We start from the raw sequence: 17853 nt of genomic DNA, 5'->3' as shown, positions 1-17853 counted from the left end.
AAATCACTATCAGCCACGTTTACTTTCTTGCCATCGTTACAATTCTCAACGACGGCAATATTTTAAACATATTTTTTCCCAGGGTCAATCTGTAACATTGGACAGAGTTATTGGTGATGGTGACTCTGTCCACCTTGATAATGTTTTTAATTTTTAATGGCCATTAACCTTTTAATCTCATTTAAGTGTTGCATATTTATTCATTACACCTTTTAATTGTGGTTCCTTTTTACAGTTTTAATCTCTCTCCTTCAATTTGACATTGGACAATGGCCAGAACATTAAATAACTTGACACCAGGACTGGAAAGGCCAACTTCAGGTGACTAACGCTCCTGTTTGAACTATCCGCTTGAACTACTCGTTAGTCATCCTGGCGAAGTTGTTATTATACTTTTGCTGCATATCATTTCACACTTTTACTACTTAACTTTTAGTACTGGCCATATTGACTCATAACCCGAACCAGGACTGGAAAGACCAACTTCAGGTGACTGACGGTGGTTTTATACTTACCTGTTAGTCTTCCTGGCGGGTTACGATCATTACCATTCTGCTACAGGTAGTTCTTTACAACTTTGTTGACTGGATGTCAACATTGGTTTTTACGCCATTTTCTGTTTTAATTGCCGTTTTGCTTTTATCTTCAATTACTTTTACAAATTTTACTCCATTTACTTGACTTTTATCTCTTTACTGGACATTTGGCTACTCATTATTACGATTTTGCGGAGTGTCTTTTAAAACTTTTATTCTTTTACATTTTGATAATAGCTGCTATGACACATAACCCGGAACCAGGACTGGAAAGGCCAACTTCAGGTGATTGACGGTGGTTCTTGAACTTACCTGTTAGTCTTCCTGGCAGGTTATGATCATTACCTTTTTGCTAGAGTAAATACCTTACAACTTCTTATACTCTGCCTTCTATCTTAACATTGTAGACTAGGTGTCAACATTGGTTTTATACTTTTTTGTTTTACCTTCACTTCCATTTATGTCTATTACTACATTTATTTATTTTTTTTTTTTTTACATTTTTACCGAATGTCTGGCGCAGATAGCCTTGCTGCTTTGTGCCATAAAACACTAAATCAATCAATCAATCAATTATACAACAGATGGTGTGTGTGTGTATCATGTAAGGTAACTAAGTTGTTTTAAGATGATATTTTCATCCACTGGTATAAATTTTAACTCATCAGACCTAAGGAAGGTTTATACTAACAGATTAAAACTGACTTCAAAGAAATTCAAACTGAGTTTGCTGAAACTTTAAAGATGAATTCTGGTCATTCATTTAATGTGAAAGAATGTGAGAAAACTGTAATGTTTGGGATTGTTTGTAACTTTTAGTTTTATTATTATCTAACCTTTATGTTAATTCATCATTGTAAAGAAGTTTGTTTTATCAGATCTTTTATGTCTTTTACTTATTATAGGGTCCAATTGAAGATTTTCTTCTTGTTTTGACTGTTTGTAACACAGTTCAGGTGTATGTAAAAAACTTAAGTAATGGTTTCACAGCTGAAATTTGCAATAACTCTGAGGAAGCTAATCCTGAGTATCATGCATCATCACCAGATGAGAAAGCTTTTGTAGAAGCCTGTTACAGGTAATGTTATTTAGATAACTTATTTTACTGTTATCCTTATCAGCTTAGAAAGTTGTTGATTTAAATCCAATCTTTAGAACTGTGCTTGAACATTGGCGACTGTGACTGAAATAACATTTCCTATGATTTCTAAGTTTAAGCTGCCAGTTACTTGTGATTTTGTTAAATCTAATACTTTTTATTTGTTTAATAAAATGCAAGTGTAAGTTATTATTATCCATATAGACTCTCAGTAGTCGCATATTGATCTGAGCAGCATTTAAGGGTACAACTCTGTTACATTATGGGAAAGTCGACTCTAATGAAAATATATTTTGCAAATGATATTAAGTACAGTATGTAATGTATCATATGTATTTTGATAGAGGATTAATGATTTAAAGTAAGATCATTTTTATGCACATTATTACAAATTTAATGCTCTGAAGGCCTGCAGGCTTTACACGATTATCTTGTTATTGTAATTATTTAACATGTTGTTTTATAACTCATTACATTGCAAAGTTGTATTTTATCAGTAGATACAACTGTACCAAATCAATAACTGAAAATGTCTGTTCAGGTAAACTTCATATTTGTCATACTGATAAACAAAATAATGTACAATTTTTTCAATGTATGAAATATAAGAGAAACTTACTGTTTCATTGTTACTACAATTTTTCCACGTAGTGAAAAAAATATAAATCATTATCAATGATAAGAAATGAAGATATTATAAAACAACAAATATTGCACATGTTATAAAAATCATGTTTTTAGTGCACCAGAAGTAATGGTATCAGTGAACACATAGTTAATTAGTTGTAGGTGTATATGTTGTTATTGTGTTTGAATGTTCTACTTGGTTAAGCTATACTAGAATAAAAATTTTTAAAACACTTGGAACTTATGGTGAACACTAGTTATCTGTTGGTGTCTAAGATTACAGACCCTACTGTACAAAAGAAATTATACTTCAGGTTTTAGGTAGGAAAGTGAACTGAATACATTTTCTTTGCTGTTGAAACTTAAATTTCCATTGTTGATTTTTTCCCATTAGAATGTATTAAATGTTAATGGTTTGTTATTCAGTCTCAACAGAATTCATATATTCATGTGTGTGTTGTGTTTGAGAGAGAACATAACATCAAAATCCTATAAATGGTTTTTTTCTTCTTTATCTATAACACTTTGTAACACATTTTGTTCCTGGATAGTATGTGCTATTTCTTAATTGGTTATGTTGTAAAAGTACAGAAAATGGCCATTATTACCTTCAAACTTTGCTTTTGTGACCCAGATAATGAAATTTAGAAATTAATCTATTTTCTGTGCAAAAACAGGCAAATTTGCACACTTTCATTTACATAAGGTCTGAATAAAACAACATATGAATCAAGATTTATACGTATTTATACTAAAGTTATATAAAAATGTTTAGAAGCAAGTAATTTTTCAAGATTTGTGACTGTAATGTAAATCACTTTCATGTATCATCCCCTAAATAGTCTCCCATCATGTTTTTGTTATACATTCTTTGGTAGCAGCGTTCAAAGTCCATTATATCTTGTTGGAAGCACTCGCCTTACTGTTTTGAGTATGCTCCTGTGTTTTCCTTGAATTTATCAAGATGAGCATCAAGGATATGGTCTTTTAAGGACGTCCTGCAGCACATTTTGCTGTAGTTCTTCACCACAGCCTTCACGAATTCCACATAAGTTTTGGCCTTGTGATTGCCCAAGAAGCCCCAAACCACTGCGACAAAGCTGCCCCAACCTTTTTTTTCCTTCCTACTGAGCTTCTTGGAGAATTCTGTGCACTCCAGGATTTTTTTTTATTTGGGGTACAATGAAGACACCAGCTTTGATCTTTGCCTCATACAGCTTAGGGAAGAAGTCTTGAAGGTACTTGAAGGCTGCAGACCCCTTATCAAGAGCTGTGACAAAATGTTTCATAAGACCCAATTTTATTTGCAATGGTTGGAACAACACCTTCTGGAGGTCCACTAGTGGCTCACACTTGACATTGTGCCTCCCCACAGAGAACTCGGCTTGTTGTAGTGTGCTGCGGTGTCCCTGCTGTCCCAAAGGCAAAGGTAATAGAGAAACTTGGTAAAGCGTTTTTGGAGACCCATCAGGAGTGACACCATTTTGAAGTCTCTGATAATCTCCCAGCCATACTCATCATACTTCAAGGCTTCTAGCAAGGTCTCAATGCTGTTGTATTCCTCTTTGAGGTGCACCTAAAGATATTAAATTTTAAAAGGTCTAAAATTTGTATAGTATAAAATCTCGTTATTCAAGCAAGCAAAATTTGTCCATCTTATTTTCTACAATTTTTTTGCAGTACTCACAGGTAAAATGAGGTGCCCAGGGTTTGTCTTGATCCCTGACAGGCATGCCGAAATATGCCTTGTAGCCTTTACACATTTTAGCAGATGCTGTCATAGAATACTTTTTCACTCTTGTCTTGATAAATTGGTCACATACATAGCAAAATGTTTGTGGAGAATGCTTGCAGCTTCTTGATGCCATTTCTGATAAAATCAGACAGATCTATGTGTTCACTTAGATAGCTAGAACTAAACTAAAGTGGTGAGCCCCTGTATATGTATTACTACGGAAAGTTCTAGAAATTTCTAAAGGTTCTTGAAAATTTTCATAAGTTCCACAACATTCTGGAAAGTTCTTGAAAATTTTTGTAAGTTCAAGAAAATTTGCTATCAGCTACTCAGCACTGAATCAACCTGGAATTATCTGGAAGATGGGTAAATTTGAAAATTTTATTACACAGGTCACAAAAGCAAAGTTTGAAGAAAAAAAATAGGTCTTTTCCATTTACTTTAGGCATAAGCAATTGGGAAATAACACTTTCTGTCCAGGAACAAGAAAAAGTAAAAATTTGTTACATAGTGAAGAGAAAGTTATGTTTTTTTTTTTACAGATGTACATAAAGTTCATCAGAATTGTAAAGCAAAAGATAATTGTTATTGAAAAAAATATTTATAATTTCATACTCTCACACTCTCATCAGTATTTCATTTTGTCTCTAGAAAAAAACAACTTAAATTTACTTGGGACTCTTTTAAATTACCGATTTTCTAAAACATGTGACCTTTCTTTCCTATCAGTTAGTATAATAGCTGACTGGCACACTGAATCTTGTAGTGTAGTTTTAAAATAAACTTCTCTCCAGAAGTCAGGGTCTCATTCAGTCACCCTTGACCATTTATTCTCATGATGCACTCCCAGTACACTACACAGTGATGGTCATTTAACTGGGACATTTTTAAAAAGTCAAAATTACATTGTTGAAAATATCATATTGGTAGTAAAGATTGACAGCAGAATTTGTGAGAATTAAAGTTATTGTATAAGTCAGGGACCATTGCATCTGTCTTGAGGTTACAGTGTTCTTCCTAAAGCATTGCAGAACATTAGCATCACACAAAAAATTCAGGGAGAGGCAACAGCTGGAGACATAAATACACCAGCTGCATTAACCTCTTATATACAATGTGTGACACCTTTCATATCCACATCACATAGCTAACATATATTATTTTCATGGCAGCATTTTCAAAAACATTTAATGTCAAGAAGAAAACGGATACGTGTATATGTATGCATATAGATATAGGTGTTGATCACTGAAAGTTGTTTTGTAAAATGTGAATGTGATATTTATATAGGCGTGGAACTTTTTTATAGACATGGATATGTTGACTACAGGAGTTGCTCTCTGAAGTCTGACTTTAGTATTTTATTTAGATTTATACTGTGTGGATATTTCAATCCAAATTTTGAAACTTAATACATTTTCCTGACACTTTTTGTGATAATTAATCTTTTAAAATATTTTGTTCTTTCTTTTTTCTGTAATTTGGAACTGAAGGAGAACAGCAGCACAATTAGTGATAATTTTCAAACACTTTTTTTAAGTACTAAAATCTATCACTTGTCATATAAAATTCTAAATCAAATGGCAATAGTTATAGAAGAAAATAGAGTGATGTTTATATATTTATCATACTTTGGTAAGTTGCAGTATGTTTAATACCAACTTAAAACTGAAGTTAGTGAGAGGTCAGATATAAACTATGTTATTATTTAAAAGTTTTAAATTTGCGATGCCATTTTACTCTAAATTAAGAAGTCATTTTACAATTAATACAGCATGAACCATTCTTCACAATCACATGTTTAGGGCAAACTGACATTTTAGTTTGTGCCAACTCTCCTATCTTAATTATCTAGTTAAATGAAAAACTGAGCCAATTGTTTAATTTTTTTATGGTTTCATCTGCAAATACATACAAATATTATTTTATTATAATTTAATTTGGACTAATAACTGATAAGGTGGTTGTTGTTGTTTTTTTTTAAAAGCAAATAATTTTTGTTAAAGCAAGTGTTTAAGAGTAGCCATGTAAATATTTAAAATACATTATAGTACAAAAAATGCATACTTTATTACATTGGTAATACACAGTTTAAAGCCATCTATTTGAGATTTTAATTCTTTGTGATAACAGGTTTGGTGTTATTCTTCATGGTTTTGTGGAGGATAACTGTGTTGTGACATTCCAAAAGAAAAAAAAAAAGCTCAAGAGACTTCATGTCTTGGAGTTTGATTCTAACAGGAAATGCATGTCTGTGATAGTTAAAACTGAAGATGGTAAGATATTTTTGTTTTTTAATTGAAAAAAAAAAAAAATTAAATATGTTTTCTGGTTTGTTTGGAATTACTTACAATTGTTATTAGAAAATAACTAAACATATATAGTATATAGTTTCCTTTTTGCTGCCCCTTTTTTTTTTTATCTAAACAACTGAACATTGTTACCATAATATAAAACAGCACTTAATAGAAGTAGTACATAGTATTAAATTAAATAGCAAGCTTTGTGTTGAGCTTTACAACCTTCAAATTATAATTCTTAAATGGTAAAATATAGTTGGTTTGAGTTGACAGGTAAAAGTTTTTTTATTTTATCAAAATGTTAAAAGATATCATGTTTATGATTATTATTGTTTAAATCCATAGAAAATATTAATATTGTATTCAAATATAAATCTTATCTTATTCATTGCAATTAACAGTTAATATTTTTTGCTGTTGATGCCATAATAAGTAGCTTATCATAGATTATATTACTTTTGGTGGTAGGAAAGTTTCAGAAAAACACCTTTCCTATTGAAAAGTGAATAACTGATATTATTGTTGGCTCTTTTATTAATAAAATCCTCACTATCTTAGGTGTAACAATAATTTTATTAATATTTAGTGTTTGTTTTTTCACTAGTATTATTTTTAAGAACTAATTATCAGTTTTTGAAGTTTCAGTGTAGTTTTGAAATTTCAGGGAGAATACTTTTGCTTTGCAAGGGAGCTGAATCTGCATTACTTAGTAAATGTGTTTCAGGACCTGTAGATGTCACCTTACAACACATAAATGATTATGCCATGGTAAGTTTATAATTATAACCATTATTCTGAGTCCTACAATTATGGATATGTAATTGAATATTAATTATTAAATCAGTATCATGGTACAGATCTGTAATTTAAGACCTAGGGAGCTTGAATATTAAAGAATTTCTCTTCATCCCACTTGTGGTGTGGTTATCAATAAATCCAATGCCAAAGAATTTGGTGAACAGGGGTATCCCCCAAAAAAACACTTTCACTGCCTGGGAATCAAAGATTATTAACTAATAATGCTATATGCACTTTATATTAATGAGAAATTGCTAAGAAAGTGTCATATTTTCTCAAAGTTTTCTTTTAAAACATCTTCCATTTTCAGTTGTTTCCAAGGTACTATAACAGCATTAATTATAAATCATTGCTCAACAAACCAATTTCCATTTTAAGAAGCTCCTGTGAAGGAAAGCAAGTCCAGTTTTAAACCATGAAATGCTTTCTACAGACATTCTGTTGTAGATGTACATCAGCTTCCAAGGGCATTCTTAAGCAGACCAAAGACATACAAGTCCACTAGAACTACATTGTCAAACTTAATGGATGTGTCGTGAAATGTAACTGCTGTAATTATGGTTTCTTTGACCAATTGTCTAATGAAGTAATTGATATTGAAATTTGGCTAAAAGCTTGTAAACCTTTGTTTTGTAAGTCTCCAGAATGTTTCTACAATAGGCAATATTTATATGTATACAAGTTGAAAGCCTGCTTGTAAAACTACTTTTTAACACTAACTCCATAACTAAGTGTACACCTAACCTCAATTAGAATGTTTCTGTTTTAAATGCAAGACATATACCTAACTTAACCAGGTTTGTTAAACAAGAGTGTAACTTACCAAGTGTCTTAATAATAGAACAAATGCAATAATTTATCCGTAAACACTTCACCTTCACTCACACTATGAAAAAGAAAATTCTTACTCATATATTTATTGCCATTAAACACACATAAATTCTGGTTGAATTTACTAGATCTTTACCTTACATCTTACTTGAGCTAATACATAAATTAAAACATAGAAAACATGGTTTCTTAAAAAAAATACTCTTCAGACTTTAGACTAAAAACTTTGTGATCTAAGTAAAGGTGGAGAAAACAGATGTAAGATTTTCCCCTTTTTTTTTTTTTTTTTGGAAATTGAGATGTTTATTGAAATGTATTTTTTCTATTTATTTGTGTAAAAGGAAACTAAAGTCATTTCATGAACATTCATTTGGCTTACATTCTATGTTCGTTTTCTTTAATTTTAGGAAGGGTTGCGAACAATGGTTATTGCACACAGAGAGCTCTCAGAAGAGGAGTTCCAAATATTTGACAAAAAAATTAAAATAGCCCGAACTGAAATGACAGATAGGGAAAATAAAGTAAGTCAGTTAAAAAAGGTTAGAACTGAATTTTGGAAAAATTATCTTTCTTTTCTTTTTTTGTGATCATGTTATAGTGTCTAGGAATAGTTCTTGAAGTGAAATAATTTTTTGTTACTTCTAGGTGTCAAAAGTCATAAATGAAATAGAAAGAAACCTGACACTGTTAGGAGCTACTGGTGTAGAAGATAAACTACAGGATGGTGTTTGTGAAACATTAGCTGCCCTAAGGGCTGCTGGTATCAAGGTATAGTAGAATTTCACAATTTTTAAATGTTATGCAGTTGTAATAAACAAGCTTTATATTTCTATTTTCTGAAAGTTTTGATCAGTCTTTATGGTGTTTGTAACATTCTTACACTTGTTAACCTTTTCCAGCCCTATATCTTTTGTATTTTATGAGAACACATGACAATTGCAAGTTTTTAAAAACTCTAATTTCTCTCCTCACATTACCTACAAGGTATAACTATTACTGACATGATCATATTTGTTATTTTGCTTTTATGGTTAAATTAAATGAAACTTTGAAATTTTTTAATGAAAAGAATTTTTAATCTTAACATGAAAATTATTTTGTAGTTGGAACAATTAGTACTTTGTTTATATATTCATGAACAAGACTTTAGTAGAAATACTTTTTTTTTTTTATACAAAAGACATGAATGAGAAATGTTTACTGAAAGTTTGCCAAATTTTGTGAAGGTACGTGTACCAAATTAAAAAGTATTGTAGAAATCCTGATGGTTACTCTGAGGTTATAAGGTCATTCCAATCCACCAATTCTGAATGGAAAATGTTAAAGGTTGTTGCTATCAGACATCAGTCATTTTTGTGGTATATAGCCAATATGATTGCCTAAGTCTAATTATCAATCAGTAAGGTTTATTAAATTGTTAGCAGATACTAGTTTTTTGCATAGTGAATGGCTTTTATTTAGGTTCATCTTGTTTCAGTGTAAGCCCAGTTTGGTCTTTGTATTTTTTCAGCATGGTAAAGTTTTTCAGTCAGTTCAGTTGTGGTGAGTACTTCTGATTTTTTAACTAAAATCATCTTTAAGGTAAAATCTTAGCTGTAAAGTTGACCAACAATATGATAAATACACTTTTTTTTCTATCTTTTCTTCTTCACTTGACCAGGTTTGGGTACTAACTGGGGATAAAGGAGAAACTGCAGTTAACATCAGTTACTCATCAGGACATTTTCAGAGAGGCATGGTACTAGTGAAACTTTTACACCAGGAATCAAGTAGTGGATGCCTCAGGGAATTAGTAAACATAAAGAATATGTAAGTTATTTTCAGAGGTAGATGTAGAGAGGAATTGGTTTTATTGTATGGAAGCAAGAAAGTTTTAAAGAAATTTGCTCTGAATCATAAGTAGAGCTTAACCTCTTTCAGCCCAGTATCTTGTGTTTTACAAGTGCAAGTGACATAATTAATTTTCATAAATATCTCGCTTATTCTCTTCCTATAAATTTCATACAAAATAGATTTATAACTGAAATTTTACAAGTTAGAATTTAATGTTGATGTATATGCTGTTAACATTTGTAAATAAAAAATCTAAATTATTAATCCTTCTTTAAGTTCCCCCTCCCTCAAATTGTAATTTTTAATGTTCAAAAATTAACTAAATTTTCCACCTGCCTGGGTAAAATAATTTTCACTTTACAAAACAAAACTGAAAATGTATGTTTTTTCACATAATTTTTATTTGCTTCTATCTCATATGGTTTTAAAAATGGTGAAGTTGTGTTAGTTAATTGTGCCAAAAAGTAGAAAATTCAATTCAATGCATATTTTGTTTTATTTTACAACTTTCAAGCTTTTAGCTAAAGAAGTCATGAATATAAGATCCCCCAATGGAACAGCAGTACATCTACAGACTTACAATACTAAAATTCAAAGTTTGGTTCCTTGTAGTGTTCTACAACAAACAAACAAACATTGCAAAAGAAGTCATGTAGTGTGTTGTGCTATCTACAAATGTTGCAAAGATTAACAACTTTATTAGCACAAACTGAGTGACAAAGAACAAAAAATACTTACAAAAATTTAAAGTTAATTATTTTGACCGGATTGTACCACATACATCTTTATACCAGTGAATATGATATGTGTGTTTGTTGTAAAAATCATTAGCTTTATAATCACAAGTTGAGAAGAATCTACGAAAGTACAAGGTTAATCCCCAACTAGTTTCAACATATCGTGCATGAAAGATGGAGTTATTCTTCCTTCAGTCTATTTCCTTTAGAGCTCCCTTTTTTTCTTATAAATGGATTCTAAATGTATAAACGTGGTTAATATGTCAAACCTTTCTTGATTGTATGCCTTCAAATAACCTAACTGTATCATGGTTTTAATAATTTTGTTGCTTCCTCAGCTTTTTTGTTTATTTTGTTGAAATAATTACTTTGAAGGTGCCCTATTGCTTTACAAAAACTTCAAACCTGTAGCTTAAAATTATAGTCTTATGATATACTTTTCTTAATTTTAGCTTATGGATTAACATGGGATCTTAGAAAAAGTTATACATGATTTCTAAAAGGGATACAGAGCTAACTTTAAGAAACAAGATATAAAAAGATGTTATGTTTATCATGGTATAATTTCAACAATTTATATTTTATTGCAAAATTATTTTTGACATAGTAATCTAGTAAGTGATGTCATTAGGCCTGTGTTTGTGATATTGCTGACTAGCTGACAAGTACTCTCAAGAGTACATACTAGGGTACAAGTAGTTCACCAGTTTGTTACTTGTGGATAAACAAATGTGGAATTTTGTCAAATAATTGTTTAGAAGATAACCATAAGTGAAATGTGACTTTCAGGTTAATGGTTACAAACATGTTTCAAAACACGGTAGTATAGAGCTGTCTCATGTAGTGGGTTTTATTTAGGTTTATTTAAGTGGTACATTTAAAATTGCAGTAATTTTAAGTTTTACCACGCTTTAAAAATGTTTTATCTGTAGCTATATTTTTATATTAGGATAAATTGTATATTTTGGGAAGATGGAAACAAGAGCCAAAAAAGGTATTTTAATACAAGTGAAAATGTGTTTCATTCTTGAAGCTTTTGGTTGTTTTGTCATCCTTTCTCTATTTTTATGTTAGGGGAAGAAAACATATGGTTTTACTAGACCAAGACAGAAGTGTTGGATTTAAAATGCAATTGGTTTTGTGGGTAAATTTCAAATATTATGCATGTTCCTTCATTCAAAATCTGTACATTTTATGTCTTTTGAGATGAACTTATTTTTTAAAAGTAAAAAGTGTCATTGGTTTTGCTTTTGAGTTTTTATAATATGCATGTTTTTCTTAATCTCTCATTCTGTACTTCTTGATATGATTTGCATGGGCTGTTGTGAAATTCATTGTTTAATTTGGTTAATGAATTAATGTGTATTTTATGAACTTGCAACAGTGTTTGATGAAGAGCTATTGTGTAAGAAAGGAACTTTTAAGTTATTTTTCTGTTGGTTTCTTCAATAAGAACATTATATTTAACCAGTTACACTGATAACTAGGTTGATTTTTATTCTTGGCTAACAAGATTAATAAATATATACTCTAAATTATTTTTTCATCTCAGTTTAACATATCTCCCAAAATAAAACAAACTATGGTACAAGATAATATCAAATTAATTAACAACTTGAAGATTCTAGAGTTTATATGTTTGGACAAATTTCTGCTTAATTTTTCTTTTTTTTCTTGGTTAAGATATGTGAATTGATTTTAGTTGTTATTGAAAAGCAAACACAAAATATAACAGATTTTAAAAAGTTGTGATTAATATTTGCTGCTGAACTTGTGAAATAAAATATTAAGAAATGTATGAAATGTTGATGTTTTTTTTATTTACTGTTACTTTTCCGTTTTTTTGTTCTTGCAAAATTATATGTGCTTCAATTGCTTTATAAATTTTACTAAGAGTGAAAGTAAGTGTAGAAATAACTTTCACAGAAAACTAAGTATATGTAAGCCAAGTATTAGTCTTTGTAGGTTAAAGTTTTGGCAGCAAAATCTTGCATATTATAATAACTTCTAGAACATGCTTTAGAAAAACCAGTTTTATAGTAGCTGAAAAAGTGTTTAATTTGGCTTTATTAACTGTGACCATGTAGGGTTTTTTTTTTTAACATTACTTCTTTGATAATAATTAATTATGTGTTCAATGTTTATTTGTGCTGTATGTTTTTAGAATAGAAAGAGAACCAATGAGCAGTTATGCCTTAGTTGTAGATGGACATTCACTGGCTTTTGCTCTCCACCATCACATTGATATCTTTTATGAAATATGTCGACAGTGCACTGCAGTGTTATGTTGTCGCATGTCACCCTTACAGAAAGCTGAGGTAAAACCTACTGTTTTATTAACATGTTAAAGCTAGTTGTATCTATATAATGATTACTTACACTTTATTTACCAATGTGTGCTTTGTGTATAAACGTTTTACATACAAAAACTGAGGTAGTTTCTTGTTCTTTTATTATTGTTTGTTGTATAGTGCACATTGAAGGCAAAAATACTTTTGTATTCTTTTGATTAATGATGTATGCTGTATATATTAATTTAATTTTTACTATGGATTAAGATTTCTGACAAAAAGGATTTTCATACTGGTTATTTGGAAAATTGTGCATAACTAAAAAAAAGATTAATAATTAATTAATTAGACACCTAATGGAAGTTTAAAATCATGAGAAAGATCTCTAGAGTAGCTGTGCATTTGCACTTGGTGAGTACCATTCAATACAAAATTCAATGACACTTTTGGCAGGTTATGCATTTGACTAATCAGATGCCATAAATGTTATTGTGGCAGCTGAGCCCATTTTTGGATGCAATTGTTTTTGAGTCCTGTCCTGCACTAGATTGTACATAATGAGCTGCACACATCCCCTGTAGCATCTCCCAATCATGCTCATTATAGTGCAGGTCAGGAGATGTCATTGGTCAATCTATCCTCTTGATTACTTCCTATTCAGTATGATCTTGCTAAAGGTGGGAAGACTTTATTATCAATGAAAATAAAGTTTGAAGTGATTATGCCAAAATGTCACTACCAAGTTTTTTGTTGTTTTTTTGTTCTTGTCTGATTACCTAAATGTAGTAAGGGTGTTATTTCTAAATGACATTGATGTTTATCCTTCCCTCTGTACTGGTTTCAGCTCACACTATAACAGATCTTATTCCACAACCATCTTTTTTTTTTGCAACATATTGCAGGCAAAAATGTTTGCTGCATTCTTTTCAGATTCTAGTATATATTTTTGCATGGATGTCCAATCATTGATCTACTTTTATTTGACATGATCCCTTACACTTATCAAATGTATCTAGAGTACTAGGTTAAGATTTTTAGTATATAGGCCACATGAAGTCATTATCAAACCGTCTGTGTAGAAAATCTAACTCCTGTTACATGTAGAAGGTCATTTTAATTTAATATTAATTGCATTGCATCATTGATGCAACTCACTTTGACATCAAAAGGTTGTGATTCTTCTATTCTTGAATTTGATGCTTATAACAACTGTGATGATAGCATTGTTGAGATTTTACAAGTACTGATGTTTTGCAGTTGTTTGGTTACTTTATTTATAGGGAGCCAAGTAATGGTAAAGTAGAATAACCAAATTTCATTTGTTAATTCATTTCATTAAGATGGGGGTATTTCATTGTAACTAGGTGGGTACTGAAAAATATTGATTAAACACTGTCAGTTCACATTGATTAATTAACTTGTATATAGGCCTGAAATTTTGGGGTAAATGAAAAATCCACATTATACCATCTTGAAAGTTTTTGTCTGTATAAATACAAATCTGCAACTTGAAGTTACTTTTTATTGGAATTCCTTTTATCTGGTAGAAGACATGCTGACCAAATTACACAAATGTATAATCAAGTAAAACATGCATGGCCTGCAAGAAATCATTTAATGCAGAACAGCAGTAAATTTTGGGAGTAACCTTGTCAAAAAGTTCTGTTTATTAATGCAAAGTAATAATGCCCAAATTATTGAAGAACCTTCAAATTGTAGATGAAAGACTTTTAAATTTTATGGATAGAAAGACTAGTGTTTTTATTGTTATTGTTTCAATGCTTTTATATTTTAATTTAAAATCAATGAAATTAACAATGATAATAAACATTTTAATACTGGTTCTTTAATTTATAGTATACATGTTTTTAATGTCCTGTAATGTATTTCAAACCATTACCTGTCATATTTGGCAAATCCTTACTCACAGCTTATTTTAGCCTGAGAAATAAACCTGTATTTTGACGATGTTTTATGTAATTTGAAAACCCAAAATAACTTACTATCATGTTGTTTGTTTTATCTTAATGTACCTCAAAGTATGAAAAAACTGTAATATGTTTACTTATAATACTGTCTTTCTTAATTTTAATGTTTCTATGCTTTGTTACTTAAAGATTTTTAGCATTTACAAATGAAATCGTAATTTTACACATGAACTTGGAATATGAAACTTATTTACAAATGAAAATAAAGTTATTAGCTACTTTATTGGTGTGAGTGATAACATACTTTATATGTTAATTGAAAAAGCATGGTTCACTGTGGTATATTTTGCATTTATTAAATATTTCTTTAACTTTATTTATCTAGTTTCTAACTAGGATTACTTTTAATTTATCTTTTTTACTCCATTTACATAACAATTTACTAAGTGATTTATTGATTATTTGTTTGGTGCATTTTCATGAAGTTTTGAATATTCCTGAAACTTAGTAATTGTTAATCATTATTAATCATTACCAGTTAGCCATGTGGTAACTTGGAGGATAGATTTTAGGGGGTGAAACTTCACTTGAATTTAGAGGTTAAAATGTTGTGTAACACTTATGTGATTCTGTAACACTATTATAATTAAAGATGTTTCTGCCAATGTCCATGTTGCAAGAGAAGTTTATAGATGAGTATTTGATTTCTAAAGTTTTGGATACTAAGTGTTTAATAAAAGTGTCTCTTATCACTATATCTAGTTTTATTACTTCTATACTGTCAATAAATGGAATGGTAAACCTTATCCTTTCATTCATTGACTGTTGTTGTAAGTTTATATGATGATGTATAATAGCTAGCTTACATTACTCATCTCTGACTTTATGTGTTTGATTTAAGAAGCAGAGGTCAAAGGCTATGTCATCACATTTGTTGGCTTGCATTCAGAATTGTGTAGAACTACTATTTTATAAACTTATCAATAAATTTGGAATCAAATTGTAAATTACAATTTAAACTTTAATATTACATATGAGTTAATTTCTTAATTGAAAAGTAAATATTAAAAAAACATCTAAATATAGATTTTAGTGAGTCACATGGTATGTTGAATGCAGCAATGTTTAAAATTAGATGTTTGTGATGTCAAAGTAGTAATTTTATAATTTCGTACAAATTAGGAACCCAAATTACTAATATTGACAAGCTAGTATATAAAATAATAACCTCATCTTTTTATTTTACTGAGATATGGTTTATGTACAGGATAAAACATAGTGGCCTCATTCAACTCTTTCCATTTTTTTTGAAACAGTCCCTTATATACAGTTACTTCAATATATGACATGTGAATAATCAATCAACAGCTTAGAAGGTCCCTAGGTGGTTTTCTATGTCATTTTATTCTTTGAAAAAGCTTCCATGTTTTTTTGATCCAATATTTCAGTGAGGTAGGTTGTGTCTTTAGTCTGTTCAAAGTTTCATGTTTTATAAAATCTAAATAAATCTTAGTCAGTAAGCTTAATAAATTATAATGAAATTTTGTGTTATCATTGTAGTTATTTACAATTTTATAGGTATTCAACTCTATGTATAAAACCTTAAAAAAATAACTTTCTCCTCATACAAATCAGCAATTGAGTGCAAAGGTTGTAGTGGGAAGAGATAAATATTTGCTTTATTTCTTGAATGAACTGTTCAATATTTTACAAAAAATAAGTTTTAATAATTTATTCCTAAATATCAGTAATCTATATACATATGTATAAGGTATAATAATTTAAATTTGACTGTATATTACAAAATACTAGTCCACTAAAAGACAGGGGTGACTAATGATCAGTTTTATATTACTGGATAGGTAATATACCTATAGTTCATGTGCTATACATCAGTGTAAGCTATGTAATGTTAGCTTGGCATAACTGGAAGGTCAATATAATAAGAAATTAATAAATATGTACATGTTCATATATAGCATTATGAGACTTCAGTTACTTAGACTAAATATTTTTATTTTCTTCTTATAATATGTAGTCATTCTAGCACAAAAAGAGCATAATTTATATTTATTTCCTAATGTTTTTATGATGGTTCCAATGTTGGTTAAGTGGCAGACTCTACATAGTTAGAGTATAAAAAATAACATAATATGAAGTATTACAAACATTTGAAATGTATTTAGGAGGTTTTAGAGTTTACACAAATAATATTTTTGAGATTTTTTGCATAAATAATAGTTTTTAAATCAGCATGAAATCACTTTACACTCAGAGTAGTAACAAACCAGACTGTTTTCACAAACAAATCTTTAGTAAAAATATTTAATTAAATCTGATTTTTTATGTACAATAATTTGTAATCTTTACTAAAATCTACCAAATTTTGTGAAGATACACATGCTGTATCAAAAGTTATATCGAGTCTATTGCGAAAGATTAGCAAAGGTAAAGTTATTAATAAATAACTCTTGTAAGGTAACATACAAACCTGAGACTTTTTATATGATAAACTTATAGTGGTTTTCATTTAAAGCATCCTGTTGTTTATCCTTGTTTGTTCTGTGTTTGTACCTATGACTACGTGGCTACTATATAAATGATTGAGAAACATATAAATTATTTACAAATCGGCAACTTTAAGAAATGTTTCCTTGATTTTAACTTGGTCTGTTAATTCCATAGAAGTAAATTGTAACTAATATTTTTATCCAGTAGCCTTGTTTTTCCAATATGCCATTTAAATTTCCATATTATGTAATTTATCTGGGATGTATAAAAATATCTTTAAAAATATTATCCCTTGAAGAGTTAAAATGTTGGTATATGAAGTTTGAATACTTGTTTTAACTAGAGAATCCTGCATCTCGTATATTCCAAAGTCTCGTTTAAATACTGTAACTCATTTTTTGCAGCTACAAGTACAGCATGTTTAGTGCCACAGTATAATTCCTTAAGATAAATATTAATTACAGTAAACATTTTGTTTGAAATGCTAATATTGAACGTATTGTTACAAAATATGTAGTCACAACTTAAGCAGTGTGTTTTTGTTACTGTCTCTTAACCAATGATTCACTTAAATCATGATAATGAGAAACTTTTTGATATGAAGACCATGGTACTAAAGTTAATTGC

General features: G+C 29.7%; 1 protein-coding gene across 10 annotated transcripts in view; it reads left to right on the top strand.

Annotated features, from left to right (window-relative positions):
* The window catches only part of LOC143232474 (phospholipid-transporting ATPase IF-like), a 113014-nt gene that overhangs the window by 61069 nt on the left and 34092 nt on the right, over positions 1 to 17853 (top strand). For all 10 annotated transcript variants that reach the window (XR_013017557.1, XM_076467991.1, XM_076467993.1 and 7 more), the window contains exons 13-19: positions 1442 to 1614; positions 6131 to 6273; positions 6962 to 7065; positions 8334 to 8447; positions 8572 to 8694; positions 9587 to 9735; positions 12661 to 12814. Coding sequence is in view for 9 of the 10 variants with exons in the window: in XM_076467991.1 (XP_076324106.1) it covers positions 1442 to 1614; positions 6131 to 6273; positions 6962 to 7065; positions 8334 to 8447; positions 8572 to 8694; positions 9587 to 9735; positions 12661 to 12814 (960 nt within the window). In the remaining variant the exon portion in view is untranslated. The remainder of the gene's footprint in view (positions 1 to 1441; positions 1615 to 6130; positions 6274 to 6961; positions 7066 to 8333; positions 8448 to 8571; positions 8695 to 9586; positions 9736 to 12660; positions 12815 to 17853) is intronic.

This window comes from Tachypleus tridentatus, chromosome 11 (genome assembly GCF_004210375.1).
Source record: "Tachypleus tridentatus isolate NWPU-2018 chromosome 11, ASM421037v1, whole genome shotgun sequence".
NCBI classification, from domain to species: Eukaryota; Metazoa; Arthropoda; class Merostomata; order Xiphosura; family Limulidae; genus Tachypleus; species Tachypleus tridentatus.
The sequence above is the reverse complement of the archived record's forward strand: the minus strand, read 5'-3'. Positions and strand labels throughout refer to the sequence as shown.